Below are 23,142 nucleotides of genomic sequence, written 5' to 3' on the forward strand. Positions count from 1 at the left end.
CTTTCTGAGCCCAAACAGAAGGGAAGCCAAACAGAAATGAGTCACTCAAGGAACTCAAGGACTCCTTTTGAAGAATCCTTCTGTAGGTCAAGTTCACAATGCTCACTATTAGAAATGCTGCATGCAATGATGGACAATTGAAGGAAATGGCCAAAAGTTCAAAGACCCTTTATCTTCAACTTGTAAACAATGCAAATAGATACAGAGGTTAATGAAAATGATTGCTGAGGTTGAGAATGTAATTTTCACTATGACTTGCAAGCTAATTCCTGGCACAAAGAGCCATGTAACCCCAACTGCTGTTGTGTGGCCAATCCTGATGGAATGAACACGTGTAGCTCTCCCCCTGTGCATGGCCCAGCTACAGCAAACCCACTGATCAAATGGAGCTTCCTCCCAACACACAGCAGCCTACACACATACACACACTCTGCAATGATTGACTTTTTATTGCCTAACTAACTCAATAAAACAAAGCTGAGCAATTCTGCAGCCTGGGAATGAGGGATGTACTGTAATTTGATATAAAGTTCCTTAAATCTCATATTTATAGGAGCTGCAGTAGGCATTTCCTAAGTTGTAAAGAATGTAAATATCACTTGTGCAACAACAAACTATGCTTATTATGAGAACTAAATCTAGAAATACTGAACTTAAATCCATTAATCAGCACCCTAGCAAAGCAGGTAAAGAGACTGATTGTTGATTATTCTGTATATATCTGTGATTCAATTCCAGATGAGTAATTTTTCTCTGAAAAATAGACACAGACACCTGATGAAGGCTACACAAATTGAAAGAGCACATGTAAAATATAACATTCATTATTCAGAGTATAGAGTAACACAGCAAATACCACCAGGAAGGAAATGCTAAGTCCACACTACAATTCATAAGAGGTATAATAGCCCCAGGACATTTTTTCTTCATCTCAGAACTGGTGACACTACTCTCAGGGCTCCTGCATTTTGTTGAAATTCTGCTTTGTGGGATTCAAAGGCCTGCAGTGACAAAATCAATATGCATGCTCCACCTGCTGCTCGCTCCTCACTGCACCACTGAAGTTGTAGCATCTATGCAGTGATGGATGCTTTGGAAACTCCTACAAAAGTTTATCAATGCTCTCACTCAAAAGGTTTCACCAGGTTTCTGATATCATACGTGATTTTCATATCTGAAATTACCTGTAAAAGCATCTTACCAACTTACCTAAGTGCATTTTCAGAGGACACAGAGTCAGCTAGCCAGACCTTTTAGTAGATATATTTGGGAAATTATTTATGCAGGAGAAAATTTTGAAAGAGAAATTAAAAAAAAAAAAAAAAAACAAACAAACTTGAAAAATTGATAAAATAATATCTGTGAAAAATAAATTTCTGCCTTGTTCTTGATGCCAACAGGGTCTACACCACTAGACATTGGAAGTATAATAGCAAAAAGCCATTTTGACTTAACAATACTCTGCTTTCCAGAAAAATAAATTGTCACACTACTTCAAGAAGTGACATATTAAATGAAGAGCTTGCTGGCCTATTGCTCAGCCATCCAGGAAGGAAACCAAGAGACTCAATTCTGGCCCTTCAATCCCTCAAGCCCTAGGTGGTCATAGTGTTGCAAAACTCAGTTTGGTACAGGCAGTTCACCCAATCCTTCCAATGTCCTGGCACAGACCTGCCAGAAAATAAGGACTTTTCTTCAGGCACGTTTTGATTCCAGCATCCTCTACTTGAACTTCTGAGTATTTTTCTCTGTTTTTCCCTGAATAAGAAAAATTAAAATAAAGAGGAACATCTTAAAATACTCCTGTATGACAAAAGTAGAAAATCAATGTCATTTCCTTCTTAGCATCACCCACCCTCAGCTGCATCTTGCTCAGAGAAACAGCAGGGAGGTGAAAGCATCTAAAATGGAAGGTTTCATTATAAAAATTGATGCTTTCCATAGCCTTAGCACAGAATGACTAACATAGAAACAGAGATAGGTGCAGTATTTTCAAATTAATGAAAAAGTACTAAATAAAGACATTTCAGATCCACTTTCTTTTTAAGAGGGAAAATACTTCAGTTTGACTATTTCAACAGATCTGCTTTTACGGCATTTATGTGAAAATTATAAAGATAAAATGGCTTTTTCTCTCCACAAAAAATAATATAACATAACTTAGTCACTAAAATATGAAAGACATACAAACAGGTATCTTGTCCCCAGTTCAATAAAAGTGATGAAGTACAAAAAAATAAGTGAAATTATAGGATCACAAGAATGTTCTCAAGGCTAAAAGCAGAACTTCTTCCAGTGAAGATGAGTTCATACCATCAGTTATCAGGCAAGGACCTGTACCATGATCTCTCCAACTGAAGTTCAAGAAAAAAACCAGGATCTATTCTAGCATAAGTTGAACAAAGAAGTTCATGCCAAAATAACCCAGCAGGATTAGAAATTGCCTGAGCCCCTGCTATTCAACAAAGGTCAGAATTTGAGTGCTGATTAGTTTATGCTGCTACATGGATAACTGATGAGAGCCCAGAGGATTCCAGAAAAATAATTAAAATGTTGCAAGAGCAAGCACCAGAGCAAACTGCAGCAAAGTTGTTTTTTTTCTTTTTCAGTGACCCTGGCACCAGGAATTTAAAATTGTTTCTCAGGTTCTGTTCAGTCTGAATAGGACTACTGAAGCTGTACCCAGAAGCTCCTTATCCTTGGAGTACAAGTGAATTCCTCTAAACACCTTTCCACTGGGCCTGGAATATGGCTGAACTTAAATACTGTACTCAGTGAGACACAAAGGACCAAATTCAGGTGAATAAATGAAAGACAGAGGTAATCAGCCAGGGACTCCCCAGTCAATGGACAGATAAAGCAATACCATGAGTGAAATCAAAGATATGATTCACTTTGCCCTACAATTTTCTGAATTTACTCCCTTTTAGGCACCCTAGAAGTGCTTGTTTTTCTACTGTTTATAAAGAGCCCAGGAGAGAGAGCCTGCAGAGGCCTCTGTGTGTGAGCTGGGGCTGCCCACCCCATGCGAGCTCACAGGGTGGGCTCAGCAGGGTCAAGCCAGGGTGGCAAAGAACCAGACTTCCAGAACCACCTTGAAAGTCACTGTCACTGAGGATGGGATGGGATGTGCAGGGAAAATGGAATGGGATGTGATGGGAGGAGTGGGATGGGAAGTGAAGAGGTGGAAGTTTAACAGTTTTGTAAATTTACAACCCCTTAGCTATTTATATTGAGTCAAGCTGGCCCCCATGGAGCAAATGTAAACCTGCTTTCAACAGAGCTGCTAAGAGCAATTGAAATAACATCTCCATCCATTTAACACCAGCTGCAATTACCAGAATGTGGGTCACCTGTCCACACACTGAGCAAGCTGGCATAAGGAACAAGGTCTACCTCCCTAACTGTTGTGCTACAGCTTTCTGTGACACTTAGCTGCTGGCCTAAGAACAAGACATGAATGTCATGTCTTCCCAAAGCTCAAAGGAAAACAATTAGTCACAAGGAACCTGGAACGAGGTGAAGGATTGCAGAGGAAAAGTAACAATAAGGCAAACAAAGAGAAGGGCAAAGTCATGTGCAAGAAAGCACAAAGAGATATCTCCACACCTTCTTCAGTCACCATAACCTGGTGAGAAAAATAGAGTGGATTTTCCAGTGAACCACCAACCTTAGAACAACCTTAGAGTTTTTATGTTGACATATTTTTATATATTAATTTTCACACTGAAGGAAGGTCTTTAAGACCCCCCAGAACAATGCCAGTAATGCTTTACTGGCAATGGTAGGCTGAGCCTTCAAATAGATTTTTAGCATAATGCAGGAAGGAAATCTGTTGGTTCCTAAAGGAGATGAATGCAGTAGTAAAGATGAAACAATAAAATTATTCAGGAATATTTCAGCAGAACAGGTAAGTGACCAATTTCATCTAAAATCTTATCAAAACATGTAGTGGGATTGCTTATATACTAAGTGCTAAAGTTGAGCACTTGATTAGACTGCCAAATCTGGGAGGACCAGAAGCAGATTAAACTTTGGATACTTATACACAGTGATCAGACACTGCAGAGCAAAGGAAAGATTAGATGATCATAACTAATCTAAATTTTAATTAAAATTTAAAAGGAGACAGGTTTTGCACTGCCCACAAGGGAGAAAAAGCAGAGTTACAAGATGAGTTCAAGAGTATTTTTCTCATTTCTGAATCAAATTTGGTATCCACTCTTTCTAAGGTTATTCTTAGCTAAAAGAAAATTCTCTCAGTTTAAGTAACTACCACTGAGGACCACATTCCATTTTCGTTTATTGACTGGTGCAATTACCTCACAGGTTAATAAGATGGGTAGTTAGAAGTTTTTCCGTGTTGATGAACATTTTAATTTTAAACTTAAATTTAGTGTCTTGATTCCTGAGCATTGAGTGCCCTCTGCTCAAGCCTGCAGGCACTGTCAGAACAAAGTTCACTTTGATGGGAGAAAAGGGAAGAATATTGTATCATTGTCTCTCCCACATATATGCAAAAATGTTAATGCCCAGTCTTGCAGTTTTCAATGAAGATGTTGATGATGTCAGAGCCATCATAACCCAAAACATAAAATAATGTATTTTCCTTCCTATGTAGGGCTGATTGACTTATCTATTATGGTTTAATTGGGTGGAGAGTTTAACCCTTCTTCTATTTAGAAATAGTTTGAAATTCATTTCTAACTTCTGTAAAAATATTTACTACCCATAAATATTTTATGGGGTGTTAAAGTGAATGATTTTTCACTTAATGAATTTTTATCACTCTTTCTTTTTTTTCCAGAAAAGAGTGGCCTGGCCTTAGTCACATAGAGCTGACCTTACCAAATACTTTCAGTGCATGGTGATACTCTTTACAGTTAGGATACATAGAGAGCTTTTTCTGAAATGCTGATAAATATAATCAGTCTATCAGGTTAGAAATGTATGGGTGATAAGTATTGAATACATATGAAGAGTCCTAATATGATCATTTAAAGAGCAATTGTCCAAACTTTTAGAACTTGCCTTTTACACTGCTGATCAAATGGGAACCTTGGAATTTCAGAGAGAACAGACCTTTATGATGGAGAGTTGTAAAGAGAAAAGGTATGTGAGTGAACAAAATAACTGACCTTTTGACCATGTAGAATTTTGAATTAGGTTTTACACTATTTTGCAGTATTGGCTGGTATTAAATCCTTCCAACATCTTGAATGTGACTATGAGCTGGATGCCTGCTAAAACCTAATAACTATAAAATCAATGAAAAGCTCAATGTTTAACACTATTATGAGTGTCTATAAAATAGCGAGTAACTATAAAATTATCAGAAGTGAACACAGTTCAGTTAGAATTTACCTGAAAAACTTGAATGAAACTCATCAGCAATTAGAAAAAGCTGGGCTGGAATGCTGAAGTCTTTTCATTTCATTACTCTCTCTACTGAAGAAGGGATGAAGAGACATCTAAAGACTCAATACAGCTTTCTAGGAATGTATCAAAGAACCAGAGGATGCTCAGGCAGGAATTTTAGCTCTTCAAAAGAGCCACATAAAAATAAAAGGAACAGAAAAGTTAAGTTTCTGAAACATGACAGACTCAGGAGCCTTACACTTTCTTTCCCAGTCAGAGATTTTGCATTGTTGAGTAGCTCACAGATAAAATAAGGAAAAGAAAATCAATTATCTTACCATGTTAAAGAAATGTGAGAATACAGCACGGGAGGGAAACGTCACAAACCTCAAAGTGGGGAACAAAATGCAGTTTAATGTATGCAGGACATATGCCAAGTCAAGCAAGAAGAACATTCAATGTCTTGCTAAAAGACTGGAAATTATTTAGCAAAATATGTAGTGCAGATCCATGCAATGTTTAATTAGAAACCAGACAACAATAGGAAAAACACTAAAAATTGGGGGAAAACTCCTTTTTTGCCATTTTAAGGCTGGGAGAAGCTGTAAAAGAAAAACTGAGCAATGGAATACTGGAGGGATACTACCATTTTATTATCATGAACTGCTTTGTTTATCCATGTATAGGCAGAGCAAAACAGAGGAGGAAGCCTGAAATGCAGCAAGTACATGCTAAGAATCAGCACGAAAAAAAGAAAATGTAGAATTTAAAAGGAAATTTAACATTACTCAGCCTTTTCAGGAGACTGCTGTGTTTGTCAGAAGCACTCTAACACAGCCACGAGGTAAAGAATGAAAACACCTTAAGTGGAAAATAAAAAGCCACCAATATATTTTATGTGTATATATATTTTATAAGTGAATATTTCTACTTTTTCTACAGAGAAGGGGAAAAAAGAACTTTTGTGGGAATTTTCATTTGTTGCTAAAATAAAGTAAAGCCTCAATCTTATCATGATTGTGAGAGGGACAAAATCTACCCACTGAAGTTATGTATTAATTAATTAAATCATGACTTTGACAAATAAGCCTAAAAGTTTCAGAATTTAGAGTACCTATTAAAAACCTAAAAAAAATATGTCAAACACTGTCATTAAGAGCTGGCATCTTAAAAGAACATGAGGCCGTGTAGATAGAGATTAGAACTGCAGATAAGAATATGCAATGAATATAGAAATAGAAAAGGAAAATATTCCCTAGCTATAAACAAGTAAAAAAAAAAGCACTGGTAGTGAAAAGATAAAAAAATAGTTATATTTTGAATATGTAAATAGGCTATAATTACAGATTAATGGTGGAAAATGGCATAATTAGTCTGGATATGCTATATTGTTATTCACAGTCCCCAAAAATGGTGTTATTAGAGAATATAGCACCTAAAGAAGTAATCTCATGGTTGATTTGAGACTTGCTGATATTCCAAGTGTGGGAACAACTGATAATGAACAGCAATTTGATTGATGCATTTTCAAGTGTGTTTTAAAAACATATTATACACCTATATCACTTCAAACCTAATGGTCCTGTGGAAGGGGTTAATTTTTTAAAATTATCTAAGAGAGTAAGAATGAAATTTAGAACTCCTTGTGATGTTATTAACGGGGGAACACATTCATGATTATCCCAAATACAAAGACTTTGAGCTGCTGCTCAATCCAACGCAGAGAACCATCCAGAGGATGCCTGCTGAGCTTGCTCAGAGAAGTCCAAAAGGAAAAAAAAGAGGCATCTGCAGCTTCTTCCACAGGAGGAAGAAACAAAGACAGTCCTCAGTTTTCAAAGATCACAAAAAGAACAAATTGCAAAAGAGCCAGCACATGGAAAAGACAAAACATTAATGCAAAGGTTAAAATCCATGAGGTGCCACACAGATCTAAACAAAGAAAGCAAGGCAGGAATTTATCAGCAGCCTTAAATATTTGCATTATACTATCACTAATTTCTAAGTTTCCTTTGGAAGAAGATCTTTAAAATTACCTGGCCACAAAGAATTTGATATAATTGTCACTGCTAGTTGGTGTAAACATGACACAAGGGAGGCATGCAGACCTTTTCTCCTTTGTACCAAACACATTATTTAATGTATTTGTTTATCAAAAGCACAAGTAAAAGCTCTGATTGGTCATTCTATTTAAACAAGAGAATGTGGTGCTATCACAATGACATATATATCTTCCAAAACAAGAAAAAATAAAATTGTGCAAAATTAAAAAGCTTTACGCAATGGTGTTGTGGATGCAGATAAAACACTATGTACATTGCAAAAAGCTTTCCTCTGTAATTTTTAATATCTTTCCCAGGATACATGGAATCTGTTTCACTCTAACAATTTTCATAATTCCAATGCACTCTTCATAAATACCAATTTCCTGAAAAGATCATTTTTCACAATTATATTATATGGTATCTGACAAGTCAGTGCCATGTCAGATTATGTCTGGTAAGCAGAGCAGCCATACAAAGAAGCAAAGAGAAAAAAAAAAATAAAATCTGTTTTGTTTGATTCTGTGCTGTGTAACACATGGGCGTCCAAAACAGGATCTGCTGCTCTGTAAATAAATCTTTTTGCTTTTTCTGAAACTCATTATTTTCTGAACTTCCATTTATGTCTTTGAAGACTGAAAAATATCAGTGGTGCTTCAGCCCTTAACAAAGGCAGGAATTTTTTGCAATCTTTTCAGCAGGTTTTGTCCATTGAGCCAAAAAGTGAAGGCAGTGTGACAGTGATACCAGGAGAAGGTAAATATGTCCAGTCCCAGCTGAGTTCCTCTGGTGTAGCTCATCATGGGAGTTATGCTTCAATTCCTGGCTTCAGCAGCCATCTAGGAGAAGAATTTGCTCCATAGACAGATGTCTGGAGCAGGCAGATGCCCAGGAAATTAGATGTAAACACACTGCTTTCTGCCAAAGAAGAGTTTGCCTTCATTTATATCAATATTTCAATTTAAAGAAAAACCTGCTTTCTCCTACCTCTCAGGGTTTCAGGTTTCTGTATTCCTCCATAATGATGTGATAATCACCTCACAAATATGTGCAAGAACTGCACCATTCCTTTTAAGTTTATTTCAAAATTGAGCTTATAAAGCCTTGCTTTCAACTCTTACCTTTCTTGGAGAAAAAATTATACTTTTTCTTGAAAAATAGTCCTGAGTGAAAAAAAATATTTAGCAACCCTTTTGTAATTCACAAGCTATATGTGACAGGTCACATTCATTTCAATTTTCAAGCTAACCAATTGTAAATAATTTCAATTTTTAAACAAATCTGCCGTAAGAGTATAAAATTATTTCTAGCAAAGTTGTATTAATCACCTTACACTTAACTGGTTAGTATTAATTTAAGACAGATAATTTTTTCTCCCTGTCAAGAGCTTCCTGCATTGCAAAGAAAACAAACAAGAAGGAAAAATACTATTTTTTTCAAATAGCCTGTAAAGATGTTGCCTATTTCCACAGTCCATGAATCTCTCCAGAATTTCTTGCTCACTTAAGCTACATGAATTTAAAAGCACATCCTACTCTTTTTGGTTCTCTTAATATTACTGTTGATATCTGAATATCTTAAGCAGGACTTTCTTCATAACAGAGTGAAATAAACTACTTTGTTTTAAATTATTATTTTGAACAAGGTGTTATTGCAAAAATTAAGTGACAGCAAGCATACTGAGGAATTATTTAGGAATGACTCCAGCTCACATAAAAATAAAGAAAGAATATACATAACTGATCTGTTTTTCAGTCACTCTACAAATTTCCTGCAGAGAAGTGAAAATAGATGTAATTCAATTACGTTTTGAGTAAAAAAGAAAACAGAAGCTGAAATACTGATTATTAGACTAACACACTTTGTTTTCAATACACAGCAACCTGTCAAGCTGTGCTAGAAACAGAGTCCACAGAGCAGGGAGCGAACACAAAACCTCAACTTCCAGCTCAGGAGACAGCACAGACACGGTGAGAAGGCACAAATGCACAAAATACTTCTCTGGACTTGGGATCTTATTCCATTTTTCCCCCCAAACATGCAGTGCCCTCTCTCAGAGGCAGAATCCCAAGTCAGCTGGGCACTTGTTGTGACCCTGAGCAAATCCTCTCGTCCTGATGTTTTTAAGGAATTGTGTCCTTCAGCCTCACCTCTGAGCTCGTGCCTCAGGGAATGCCCATGGCTGTGGCAGCTCACACTCACAGAGTTGGTACCACCTTATCATGGTGCTGTTTCTAACCCCTGGGACTGTTTCTAATCCCATGAAACACACATAAATGCCTTTTGGAGCATGCAGTTGAAAAATACTACTGTTCTGATTTATTATTGCTAATGGTGGCATTTCAAGTACTGTTTATGCTTCATGTTTGAGTTATTATATCCCATGCTTAGCTCTCCTATCTCACTTTTTCATGGTTCTGATGTACAGGTCAATAATCAATGTGGAACTGTTTCCACAACCTTGTTGAAAATTTTATTTTAGTGAATACTTTGCCATTACAATATAAATATCACTATTGTAGGCACAAGAAGAAAACAAACAAAATTGATAAATTTAATGCACTTAGATAAAAAAATAGGAAAAAGTATTTTCTGCATCTTAGCTTAAACAAGGAAATGCACACATGATTTATCATTCTTGTATACTCCATAAAATATCTTCTTCCAAGTTGGACAAGAGGATGCAGAAGACCAACCACAGGGATAAATATCTCCCTTTCCTTCAGGCACTACTCATTCACCCCTCTACACTGATACTTCCTTCACTTTCATTTTCAATTGATTCAGACCCATCTACATGGCATCCTTTTGACTGTCCTGTTTATCAGACAATGAAATATGTTTCAATTCCTCATAAATTATTGTGGAATATAATATAAAGTACCATCAGCTCCAGAAAGTGATTTGTCACATTTCAGCAACAGTGAGAAGGGTTTTTCCCATATAGACAGACCCATTTATAAACACTGAACCTTCAGAAAATCTTCATGAGGGTTTGAAGGACTCAAGGACAGTGTGAGTGAAAATGACATGAGCAGGGGTATTTGAATGCTAACAGATCATTTCTTTGTAGGGAACTGTCTAATATTCCAAGGCATTCATTTCTATCATCCATCTACCCAGTCAATAGTGCAGACAAAGATAGACTCAATGTGTAAAGAAGACATAAAATCTGTATTATTATGAAACCTGAATTCAATTTTAGTCAAAGTCCTTTATTAAATAGATTATCATCAGGTGTGTCACTCATCTAAGCCTCTGTCTTATTCTTCCCCATTGTAGTAAACATTTTGGGTTGGCAGAGTCACAAATTCTATTTGCTATTCACATCACATTGTCCTTTGTTTTATACATCTCACCACACACTCTTCCATTTGGGCCATGATTCAAACAGAGGCACCACTGAGTTATAAGCAATCAGCAAAGAAGGATGAAAAAAATGTACATTTTACAAGATTTTATGTTGCTTTAAAAAAAAATCCTATGGAAATAGATATTAACAGACTATTTTCAGGGTTGGGGAGGAAAAGGAAGATCTTAGTAATTCTGCAAGAACACCTCAGGAAGATGTGTGTGTATATATATATATGTGTATATATATATGTATATGTATATGTATATGTATATGTATATGTATATGTATATGTATATGTATAGTAGAAAAACCAAGTCAAATTAAAAAATTAAATAAATAAGAACCTAGAAGTTAAGAAAAACCACTCAAGTTAATTACCCTCAGAGTATTTCATCCTTAACTGCATATACATCTAATAAAAATAGAAAGGGTTCAACATAGGCATTACTAAAATTGTTACTAATCACAACACCAGCTGTTCAGTCTTTCATGGGAACATTGTCTGCTGTTTACAGAAAGTAGAGAATAGATGCTGTCCCCTACCCATTCCAGGGAAGGTGAGCACCACCAAGCTGAGCTAGACAGAACTCTTTTGGAGATAACAAGAATGGGGTATTACACAAATAAAGCAAATAAGACCTCTGAAAAAATTAAGCCCTTCCTGGTAGTTGCCTGAAATATTAGTGCGGTCCTGACAATGTTTTGTCCAGCTTTACTGCAGAAATGCTTATCCCATTTTAAACACCCTGTGCAGGAGAACTGTCAGAGTGACCATCACAGCCAGAAAACACCACCTGATGGCTGGATGTCTTACATCTGACAGCACCAGTGAGCAGCAGAGTTTTGTCTGAGCAACCTTATGTCAGTAATCCATCAATTTGATAGTATTGATTCTATTCCTTCCATATTTCTGTCCCCGCTAAACAAAATTTGCAAGGTACTAAGAGTAAAAAGAAAAAGTTATTTTATGCCATCCATTATTTGAGCAAGAGCATTCCAGCATTCTCTTATGTTTCATACATATATTTAAGATTCCCTTCATTGGGATACCTAGAAACCACAAAAACAACTTGCAAAACTTTTGTAACAGTTTGAATTCACACATTTGTGTATGCATCTATGAATGTCACAAGTAAAGCAGGTAAAAGCAAAAGTCCTTTATTTCCACCATGGTTTCAATCTGTGTTTTCCACATCATTTTCCTGCTATAAGAAACTATGAGACAAGACTAAATTTCAATGTGCAAGTTTCCTTAAAAGAAGCATACTGTGGTTTCCTGCAACAAAAAAGTTAAATGCAGGGAGGTGGGTTGTGGATAACAAAAGTCCTAGGAAGGGTGGGTTTATTGAGCAGAGGAGCACTTAAAAAGGGAGGCCACAACAATTCCACTGAAATAACCAAAATCTTCTGGCGAGCAGGGAGATGGAGGCAGGTGAGCATCCTTTGAGATGGCCTGGGGTATCCCATCCCCTCTGAATGTTCCTTTCACAAGGACATCAGTCACCCTCAGATCTCTGACCTCTGACATCCTCACAGGAGAAGCTTTACACAGGACACCTGACCTATATTCAGGTGATGTAAATAACTGCTGCCTGTCCATGTGCATCATCACTGTAGGTATTTATTTAGGTGACCTAATGAGATGAATGTGTCCTCTCCTCCTCCCTCACTATATTCAAACAGAGCCCAGACACAAGTTTTTTCACTCATAAAATGTTGCCCTGACAACAGAGTATTTTCATAACTTTGCTTGCATTACTTAGCCTTTAGAAAGTGACAAGTGAAAGAGCCACAAGTACTATTCACATGTAACTGTTAATCAGGCAGGAGCTACTACAATCAAGTTTTGCTGAGTTTGTCTCACTTGGATGGGCTACTAGACAGCAAATAAACCCCTGGAAAATTTCTAAATGCTCTAAATAAGTGTCCCAACTAGAAATTCAGTCTCTAAGCAGGGTCCAAAACTTCTGAGAAACCAATTTTTTCTCATAATAAACTACCATCATGCTAATGCAATATTACTATTTTGTCATTGTAGCTGGAAAATATTTAGGCACCAACACCTACACAGATGATGCAAGTGCAAAGTTAAACATTCCAACAATACTCTTGGAACAATTTGAATAACAAGAATATCTTGGTCCAGTGACTGTCTACAAGAGATGTTTAGTTCATATATTAGTATCTGAAAGGTTTGTTCACCTTACTGGATTTTACTTTATTCAAGTTTTGATTTGTTAGTTCAAGTTATGCCATTCAAAAGCTAGAAAATCCTTTCTGGCTTTGGAAAGAGCAGAGAGATTAACATTGGAAAGGTGAACAAAAATTAAAAGAAACAGACCAGCTGCAGCTGGCAATGAAATCAGAGCAGTTTTTTATCTGAATTTATTAGAAAGTTCAGAACTGTTTTCAACTAACTGGAAGTTCTGTGTTTTCTGCCCATGCACCCTAAAATATGCTGTGGTGAAGAAGGCAAACTCTTTCTTTCCTGACGATTTATTTATGTGACACCAGCACTCATGGATGCTAACATTTTCCAGTGCAGCGTCAGTCACAGCCATGTGCTACACTGGGAGGAAACACCTCTCCTGGAATTGCTTCCCCAGCTCCTCCTGGCAGATTCAGTCAATCCAAAGGCTTTTGACTTTTATAAAGTGTGCACCAGCAGGGCTGAAACACAAATGTGTTCAAAAACTTCTGGAGACATCACCTCAGAGGGAGCACAAATAATTGTAACCCCCAGTGCATCGAACCCCAGAGCAGAGCTTTGACTGTACCTCTGTGTGAGAGCTGCTCCAGGATGATCCTCAGGTGCTGCAGAACAGGGGCTGAAATGTCATATTTATAGATGTCTATTACTGGCACTTGCTGACATCTCCCAAATATTCCATCTGCAGGAAAGAGAAAAAAGAAAAGGAAAAAGACACATTTGGTTTTCTGAGAGGAAGAGGGGCGTGATGAGATGCGCATTTCCAATGTCTCCTAATTATACACTGAAGGAACCTTTTAAAAGACACTTTAAAAAGCTATCAAAGGACCATTGAAGTCATGAGACAGAATATTTTCAATCCAAATAAATAAATACTGGAAAGAATATTAGTTGGAGGAATATCCTATTGTATGAGATAGGCATACAGTTTATTTTATGAAGTATTTTCAGACTTCTGCTTCCCAAATCTTTAGATGTAAGACTTCTTTACTGACAATTCAGTGAGAGAAAATCCTAATGTACAATGCCTACTATTGATGTGGATAAAATGTGCAGCACCCAGAAATATAAATATTAATTTGCAGAAACTATGTGGATTTGCTGAAACATTTTTAATGTGGGAGCTGTGTGTTAGGCATTGGTAAATGAGAACTGAATCCATAATGGCTAGTAAAGACTCATTTCAAGAAGTACCCTCTAATGAATGCAATAAAAGAAAGCTCCTCACAGAACAATAAGATATTAATGTGGCCTAATTTATTTAGCTCCATTCCATTTGTCTGAAATGACAGACTCTTCTCATCAATGTCTTTTCAAATCACACCTTCTAATTAATTTAGCTTCTTATTAGTCTTTATTTAGAGAATTGTTCATTTTGAGGCAAGCTTCCTGTGTATGTGTGGGAGGAACAGGGAGTTCAAACATTCAAATTACCTTTCTCCCTTTCATACAAAAGCCTAATTCAGAGTCTAGGTGCTTCACATACAATCTGACCATCTGCAATTCTGGGTCTCTGAGAAAGAAAGTGGTTTCATTTATTGTTCAAAATAGTTCTCTTCTATATAGTGATCCAAAGGAAGCAATTTAAATGCAACAAGTTTAATTAGCAAAATATTCTACTGCAATCCTAGTTTTAACACAGTAATTACTTCTGCTCTGATACTACATCTATGCTCTAAAAGGAGAACTGCATCAGATGAGCAGAAAATAAGGGTAAGCATTAATTTGCAAATGTCCATTACTTTCTGTGCTACTTAACAGAGCTAAAAGACTACAAATGGGAACTACTGGCCCAGCTGTTCACTAAACACAAATAATGGCATAAAAGAAAATAAACCAAACCAGGATGCAGAAAAAGGGCATTATTAGCCCTCACTGTTAAACACAAATACCTCATTGAAATTAGCCAACTTTTTCTTTCTTCTCCTTTCCAATCCTCCTGTCACTTACAACTGTCAAATTAAGTTAATTCAAATTAAAACCCTACATCTGAATCTAATTTTGCTATTGGAAGCTAGGTTTAATTTGGAAACCACATAGACAGATAGGGTTTGGTTTTCTGACATGTAATGTGAAAAGCAGCCTAACAGCAGATTAAAATATTCATCTCTGTTTAAAAACCTGCTGCAGTTGAAAATAAGCAAAGTATATAAATATCAGCCAACTTGTAAATGGATGGATAGCAGGAATGGGGTTTTGATTCAGAAATGAACAGAAGAACATCTCAGTGTTTAGGAACAAGATTGTTCAAAATGAAACATAACCTGACACAGCCAACTGTATTTTGGAATACCACCATTACTGGCTACAAACAATTACTACAAAATCTATGTTTACATAAACAAATAATATTCCATGCATTTTTTAGAGATAATTTACCTTAAAAATAATTCTAATATTGTTTTAGAGTCCAGAAAAGCATACACATTCCATAAAAATGAAAGATTTTTGCATTAAGTATCATTAAAGGATATCTCCATGGATGCAAAAACTAATTCACTCACAAACTCTAAAAGAGACCAAACCGTTTTCCTAAACTCAGAGTTTTCAGAAACCTTCAGCCTATTTCCCTTGAATAGAACAAAACCCATTTAAATTCTAAAATTAACAATTAGCACATGAGCCTGAGCTGCATTATACAATCTACCAAAAACACTGGGACAGCTTAGGGAGAAACTGCAAGTTACTTTGGCTTTTGTACTTGAAATATGGGCATAATAAGCTTTGGAGGGGCTGCAACCACAAATAGCACTGGGCTCTGCTAAATGCAGCACAAGGAGAGAGGAGAGAGAGCAGAATGCCCCAAGGAGTGGTTGGCAAATACCAGCTCTAAAATACAGAGGATCTTTGTGCCGGGGATTACAGTGGGACTGGAGTCGTGCAAATAATACATTTCATAGTTCAGCTGCTTTTTCTGAAAAAGTAGGAATTTTCCCAGATTTTTCTGTTTGCTTAGAGCTTTCTCTTTTTTTGGTTGGAGTTGGTTTGTTTGGTTTTGGGTGTGTTTTGACTTTTTAATTTTTTTTTTTTAATTAATAAGGTTTCTGTGGCAAGATATAAGACCTAAAAATTAAATTGAGGTTGGGCATTCAATTTTAAGGGTATCTTTTAAATAACCTCGCTTTCAATGACACGGATTGCAAAGGAAGAGAAGGCAAGGGAGAGCCATTTTACCAAGAAAAATTGCCAGAAGTGCCCCTCTTTTACTTTCAAGAAACCTAAATGGGAGATGCAGTGTAGGAAATGGCTTAGGTCCAGCACAAAGCTCATTTTTACTTGAAAAACAGATTAAATTAAATTACAGCTAATATTTAAAATGTCCAGCTTAGTCTACCGTGCACTATCCCAGTCACTGTGGGATTTACAGAAAGTCAGTACATGGTGCATCCTTCTGGACCCTGCTGTGCCACCAGCTGGCCTCAGACAGTGAGAGGAATGTCCAAAGCTGTGCATAACGCAAAAAGGAGAGTGGAAAAGCTCCCGGATTTAACTGAAGATGTATCAGGGCAGAGAAAACTCAAAGAGTGAGTGATGTTTTAATAACACCATAGCTGCTGAGAGTGTGCTCATTCTGAACTTCACTGAAGTTGTGTTAGGAGAGGGAACATAACATGCAAAGGACATCTACACAGAATGAGGGAAGGGTGAGACTGAGCAATAGGGACACATGTTTGTTATTAAGGTGTTATCATTTGCTGTCAGCAAAAAGTAGTATTTCTCATAATAATATCTTAACAGTTATAGTTAGACCAGGAAAAATCTGCATTAAAGCATGCTCATGTTGGCTCTTAGAGAGATGCTAGATTTGTTTTCAAAGAAAATAAACCAGAAGAATAATACATCCGTACACCCAAGGGAACAGTGAAATGCTTCTTTATCCATTTGGCTCTTTTGCTGATAGGCTTAATATTTGAGAAGAAACACAAACATAAATTTTTACAAGCTTTTATTTAAAATCTTGATTTTCCACAAATTATTATGTACTGAAGAGTTAGATGCTAAGATTAAAGGACACAAATTTACTGTAACTCAAGTGCCCAATAAGATCTCCAATAGTGTCAGATGTCTCTTATTAAAGACAACTTCCTGGAGCATGGTAAACATATTCACACTGAATACTTATCAACTTCTAGTAAAAAAAATGCAACATATAAATTAAACCATGAGGAAGTCAAGACACAGGTTCTGGAAGGCTGATCACTGAGAGAGGTCTAAAAGGAAATGGAAAACACCCATCATTATTCATTATTGTTGGCTATTTGTCCTGAATTAGTGCATATATATGATCTCCATTACCTGCTGAGGAAGTACCATGTTACATTCATGATTGACATCCAGGTACTGAATAATGTAAAAGGACAACACAAAAAAATATAGTTTGAAACAGTTTGAAGAAGAGCTGATTGCACCAGTTTGTTGACTTCATAAAGGAGATGGGCATCAAGTGCTTAAGAGTTACTAAAAAATCTTTGGAAACTTGTACTGAGGGTCAACCTTCACCTTGAAGGCAGCACTGTTTATTGGGCAGCTGATTCATGCAGTTCTTTATAGGAAGTCATATCTCCAAAAAAAAAAAAAAAAATCATGTTAAAAAAAACTGTCCTTGGCAAGAAACATATTCCATCCTGGAATCACTATGTGTGGCTAATCTGGTGACTGAAACCAAGATGTATCCAAGATATGGCTTAGTTTTGAATAATACCAGCAAAAAATTCTTGCTGAGTGTCTTTTGCTACTGAGCAAAGGTGTGAAGACTGATAGAGATACTGGAGTTTGTCTGCAGGAAGCTGAAAGCTTGATATATGTAAATTAAAAGATTGTGCTGTGCAGTAATTAATTATTTAGATCTGCATGCAGTGAAACTTTGACATGGCACTGACAAGTGACCTTTGCAAAGGAGCCTTCAAGCAGATGCTTTGAAGCACCTGGTTCTTTCTGCTCTTCAGACTCCTGCAGCAGCAGAAAGGAGCAGCTCTCCAGACAGTGTCAGTAGCCATGCTTCAGCTTCCTCACACTAATTACCTGACAATTGTTAACAAATTAAAGCTCTGTATAAAATTCAAGTTTTGCCCCATACTGCAGTCATTATGCTCTGTTCCTGTAAAAAAGAAAGTCCACAGACCCAGTGGTGTGTGTCAAATGGCAGCTTCTGCCACCTTGGCTTGCATCATTTGTGCTCTTGCAGTTAACGAGAGAAAATACTGTAATGTTTTCAATGGGCATCATTCTCCAGCAACTTAACCTTCTGTAAGAAAAGAATCCTTTCTTCTCACTGAATATGGACATCACACTCCTTCCCCTAGCTAGTAGTTTAAGGTGCTGTAAGGTCCAGGACTAATAAAAAGGTCAGTGTTACAACCCACAGTAAGAGCCTGAATTGCCTACTGGAGAGATTAAATCCTTTTCCAATGGGAAGCATAATATTTGCATCTCAAAAGTCTCAAGACACTGAACTTCAAGGTCACAGATGTTAAATGTTTAGGAAGTATGAAGGAGATTGTTACAGTATTTTATTATTCTCTCCCTGCTGTTTCCCATAGTATGGAGTTCCTTTTCAAAATCCCTTTTCAAAAATTAAAAAGAAAAAAAAAAATGTTACTGTTCCTTGAAGAGGACATTAAGTTGTATGCCAGGAAGCTTATTTCAAAAGATATAGTCCACAAATCCATAGTCAACATTTACAAGTAAAGTCTTCAGCAAACAACTTATTTTAATATTCCATCTATTAAAAGTATTTTTTCATAACTTATATCTCTACTTTTATATTCACGTTGCAAGTAAGGTAGAGCTAATACAGATAGAGCAGCAGTGGCTTCTACAGTGTCATTTCTCACACAATGTTTTGGAAATGTGAGTCCAGTGCTTCCAACAGCAAATCCTGCGGTGGCTGAGCAGAAAAGCTGCTGTTTGCAATCAGGGGGAGAGCAGCCTTCCAAGGAGCAACATCCCCCTGCTCAGCTTTTAAAACCTTTTTGTCATTTTATTTTGCTTATCTCTGTAGTCCCTGGTTGTTTCCCTCAGTGGCCCTCGGCTGTTCCCGTTTAGGAGCAGTAATAGTGGCATCTAGTGGACAGGGATCAGCCCTGGAGCCCAGGCTGCTCACCCCGAATTCCCCGATTCCAGATCCATCACCCCAGGACAGAACTGAGCACCTCCAGCCACCCTCCACCCACGCTGTCCTTCCCTGTCCTGATGGCTGACAGGCAGGTGGAAGACTTTAGGGCAGCTCTTTAAAATTAGGAGATATTATTTTAAAATTAAAGGCTATCATATTTGTACCATATTTCTAGAAAAACGCATAATAAAAGACAAGTAAGGAAAGTGCATTGAAACTGTTTAACAAGAGTTTGTGGTGGCATCCTGCCTTTGCTACTGTGTGAGGCACAAAACTATGCAATAAAAGTAAATCCTCAGCTTCAAGGAAAACATGGCATATTTTTGTAGATTTATTCTGCAAATATAATAGAAACACCATAAAAATCAGAAAACAATGAAGTAGGACAGTCTAAACATGATTTTTTTTATTTTTTTTATCCAACAAAAAAATTGCCATACAGTGGATAACTAAGAGTCCAGTAAATCCACTCTTCTTCAGCAACTGAATAAATTGCAACCTGGAAGGTAAAGGTAACTTTTAAAAAATTCTGCTGCAACCCAGATCACCAAACAGTCCTATAAAAGAACTCTAACAAGATCTAATGCCTCTTCTCACCTCTCTGGACCCAGATATTTAGGGAAAAAGGTGGATAGTTGGTCTACTTTGAAAAATTCCCCAAACCTGAAACCCCTGAATATTTCTGGTGATTAAAAGAATTGGGAAGGATGTTGGTGATTATGAAAGTGGTCATATTTAAAGATAAAAGCTAACATTAACAGGAGCATTAGTTATCTGTTGTGCAAATACTGTGATAGGGTTGGGATTTCAAAGCTCCACATCATTCTGAGGCATGAATAGTTCCTCTGGGAATTAGGGTCCCCTTGTCTCAAGGAGTAATTTGGACTGCAAGTTCTGGAGGTCTCAGTCCTTCCTTTAAAAAAAAAAAAAAAAAATTAAAAAAAAAAAAAAACCAAAAAAACCAAACAAACAGAAAAAAAGAAATCTTCAACAGAAGAGAAATATAACTATTATATAACTATTTCTGTGTTAACCTGCTAATTTAAGTGCTGGATTGTACAGTCCTAAAGCATTACACACACTTAGAGATTTTTTTAAGTTACAACAGAAATATGTAAATTTTAGAGAAAGTAACTAAAAACTCCTCAGCACAGCAAAAGGAGGGAAGGAAAGGCCTGTGAAAACTGAGTTCCAGGCTAACAAAGCAAGAGGAGAGCAGGCTTGCCGTGAAGGAAATACTGCCTGCTTTCCAAAAGCCCCAAAGTTATTCAACTAAGAGACTGAAAGGTTCAGATTTCAATGCCTACTTTATGTGACTCAGAGCACAGAAATGAAGCTTAACAGGCCATACTTAGGCCTTGCAAACATTGAAATAATGGCCATGCCTTGGGAGGAGAGGGCAGGAAGGACTTTAAGGAAAGGAAAAAGTAGAGATGAATAGAAAGCAAGCCTTAACATTCTGCTGCTGGAGCAAATGTTCAAGCTGAATAATGCTTCAATAACTTGGTACTTCTTAGAGAACCACATTTGAACTTTCCACAGCTTAGGTAGCCACATAGCATGAAAGTTATGTTTTGGCTCTGTGATGAGGATAATAAAGGATCAGAAAATAGTGACTGAATCAACATCTCCCACATCCAGATAACCACTACAGTCTGTAAACCACAGGAACCATCTGCCTCTAATTCTGATCAGAGGCAAATCCAGAACACCTTTGAGGAAAAGCCCAAGAAATTCTAATTGTGGTATGTTGAGAGGGCTTTTCTAAGCAAAGCTATGCTTTCTGTATTAACTGTGATGCTTCTAAGAAAGAAGAGCTTGCAATCAAAATCCTCTGTGCAGCAATTCCCTTTCTGGTCAATAGTGGCAGTAAGGAGAAAATGGAGGAATTATTTAAACATATAAATCTTCCTCCAAGAGGGTAAATACTTTAAATTCAAGTATAAATCAAGTATTAGTAGGCATAAAATAAAGCTATCTTTTCCTTTAACCTGTTTATCCACTGGACTGCAAGATTAACATGCAGGTTTACCAGACATTGTAATTTCAATACTGAGAAATCTAAGCCATGTGCCCTTCCCCATTTAGAAAAAGCCTTTTTCCTAGAAAAAGAGACAGAATTCTGCATCCAATTCTGACCATGTCATTATCAGAAAGATATGAATAAACTAGAGAAGTTTAGAGAAAAATGAAAGCAAGGAAGCAGTCACATAGAGCCTTAAGCATTGAACTACCTGATTCTTTACAAGAAACATTCAACATTTATGCAACCTGGTTGATTATTTATGACATTATTGGGAGAAATGGAGTGAAAAGACAAAAATGAACATTCTGAATCAGAATAAGTTTCAAGCAGGGAGAAACTATTCTGGAGCTGTTCAGCTTCCTCCTGGAAGGGTAATGGAGCTCCTATTGCTTGCACTGTTTAAAATTAAGCCAGAGCAACAAGGAATGGTGAACAATTGAAAATGAAACATTTTTTAAAAATTTATTTACCCAATATTCATTTATGAACAGAGGTTACTGGAGGGACTAAGAATTTATTTATGGAATCAATGAGATGCAAATATACTAATGCTTATTTATGTACACTAATTTTCCAAGTATCACTGAGATGTACTTCAGTCACTTCAAGGATCCCCATCACATTTTTGGTTGGTGCCAAGAACCACTTTGGTTCTGGCAATGTCTTCACTGTGTGATCAGACTGTAGCTGCTCTTGCATCTGTATTCCCAAGGCAAAAATAACTCTGCAAGGAAACATGTTCAGCAAAATACATTTCTGCATTAATTTTAATTTTGTATTAAAAACAAAGTAGTGAAAGTTTTAACTGGTCCTAAGTGCCAAGAGCTTGTATTTTAAGAGTTGGTTATTATGTGTTTGTAGGAGACTCTGCTCTCATGAAAACATGACTAATGACCATTCCATTCATATTCACAGCTGCAGTGTCTAATAGAGCAAACTAGGTTTATTTCTGTCCTTTGCCAAACCAGAAGCTTTCTAGATCTTTGCAGGACAATATTTATTGAGACAGCAGATTGCTTTTGTAAGCTGAGTTACTGAATTTATTCCTAAATGGAACTGACTTCAGACGTGAATGGAATTATATTAACAAAGACCTCCATCTTTTTCCCTAGCTGCAAAATATTTTTAAAAAATATGGAAAATTATGTGAACCTAGAAACATCAGCAGAAAAATTAAGTGCGATCCTTTGGGGTGGGGAGGACAAATCCTTATAAACAAGGATAACTTCAGAGTGCTGCACCCTGGGGCCTGATTACAACTGTTTGGATCTATCTCAGAAATCTCCACACCTTGCTCAAGTCTGACCTACAGAGGCTGCAGCACATCAAGCTGCCTCTGGCACCTTAGGCTTGGGCACTGGAACAGCCAAGCACCTCACTCAAACTTTGGCATCAGGATGCCCACAGTTTCAACTGAACAGTTTGAAGAGCATGAAAAATCTGACAGTTCTCAAGAAAATTGTGCTTTGAAATAGCTAAATGTGATGCCACATACCTCAGACCACCTATCAGAAGCTGCATTCAGAAAAGTTATTTTTGTTACAATTAATTTGAGGTCCTGACACAGCTTTTCCCCAGCTGTGGGACAGACCCAGAGCACTGCCTGCTGCTTTGCTGATGGCAGCAGGTGAAGGGCAGCACAAGTTACAGTCCTCCTTGCCTGGGTCAAACCCCAGGGTTCAGCCTGGGACAACGTGAGGGCAAAAGCACAAAGAGGGTTTGGGGATACATGGGACATATAACAGCAATAAGTGGGAACAAGGAGGTGACATCATTCAGTGTGCATTGGTAAAGTCAGCATGGGAATGCAGTTGCAGTCCAAATCTGAAGATGAATGATAAATTTAGGAAAGGACATTGAGAGAGGCAAAGGAGATTATTTATGGGCTGGAAAAAGCCCTGTGGTGAAATGCCTTTTCCAGCACAGAAGTCCCCAGCACAGCAGATGATCTTTAGTCTCTCTAAGTAAGCCTGCAGACAGATGGAAGGATACAGGAACAGGGATTGGGAACAGGGCTGGGAGCAGTTTCAGAAATTC

At 37.1% G+C, this 23,142-nt stretch overlaps 1 protein-coding gene across 2 annotated transcripts in view; it reads right to left on the bottom strand.

The window, feature by feature from the left end:
* The window catches only part of PTPRN2 (protein tyrosine phosphatase receptor type N2), a 634,307-nt gene that overhangs the window by 459,108 nt on the left and 152,057 nt on the right, over positions 1 to 23,142 (bottom strand). For both annotated transcript variants that reach the window (XM_059465860.1, XM_059465851.1), the window contains exon 3: positions 13,533 to 13,646. In XM_059465860.1, coding sequence (XP_059321843.1) covers positions 13,533 to 13,646 — 114 coding nt within the window. The remainder of the gene's footprint in view (positions 1 to 13,532; positions 13,647 to 23,142) is intronic.

Source organism: Ammospiza nelsoni, chromosome 1 (assembly GCF_027579445.1).
Source record: "Ammospiza nelsoni isolate bAmmNel1 chromosome 1, bAmmNel1.pri, whole genome shotgun sequence".
In the NCBI taxonomy this organism is placed as follows: domain Eukaryota; kingdom Metazoa; phylum Chordata; class Aves; order Passeriformes; family Passerellidae; genus Ammospiza; species Ammospiza nelsoni.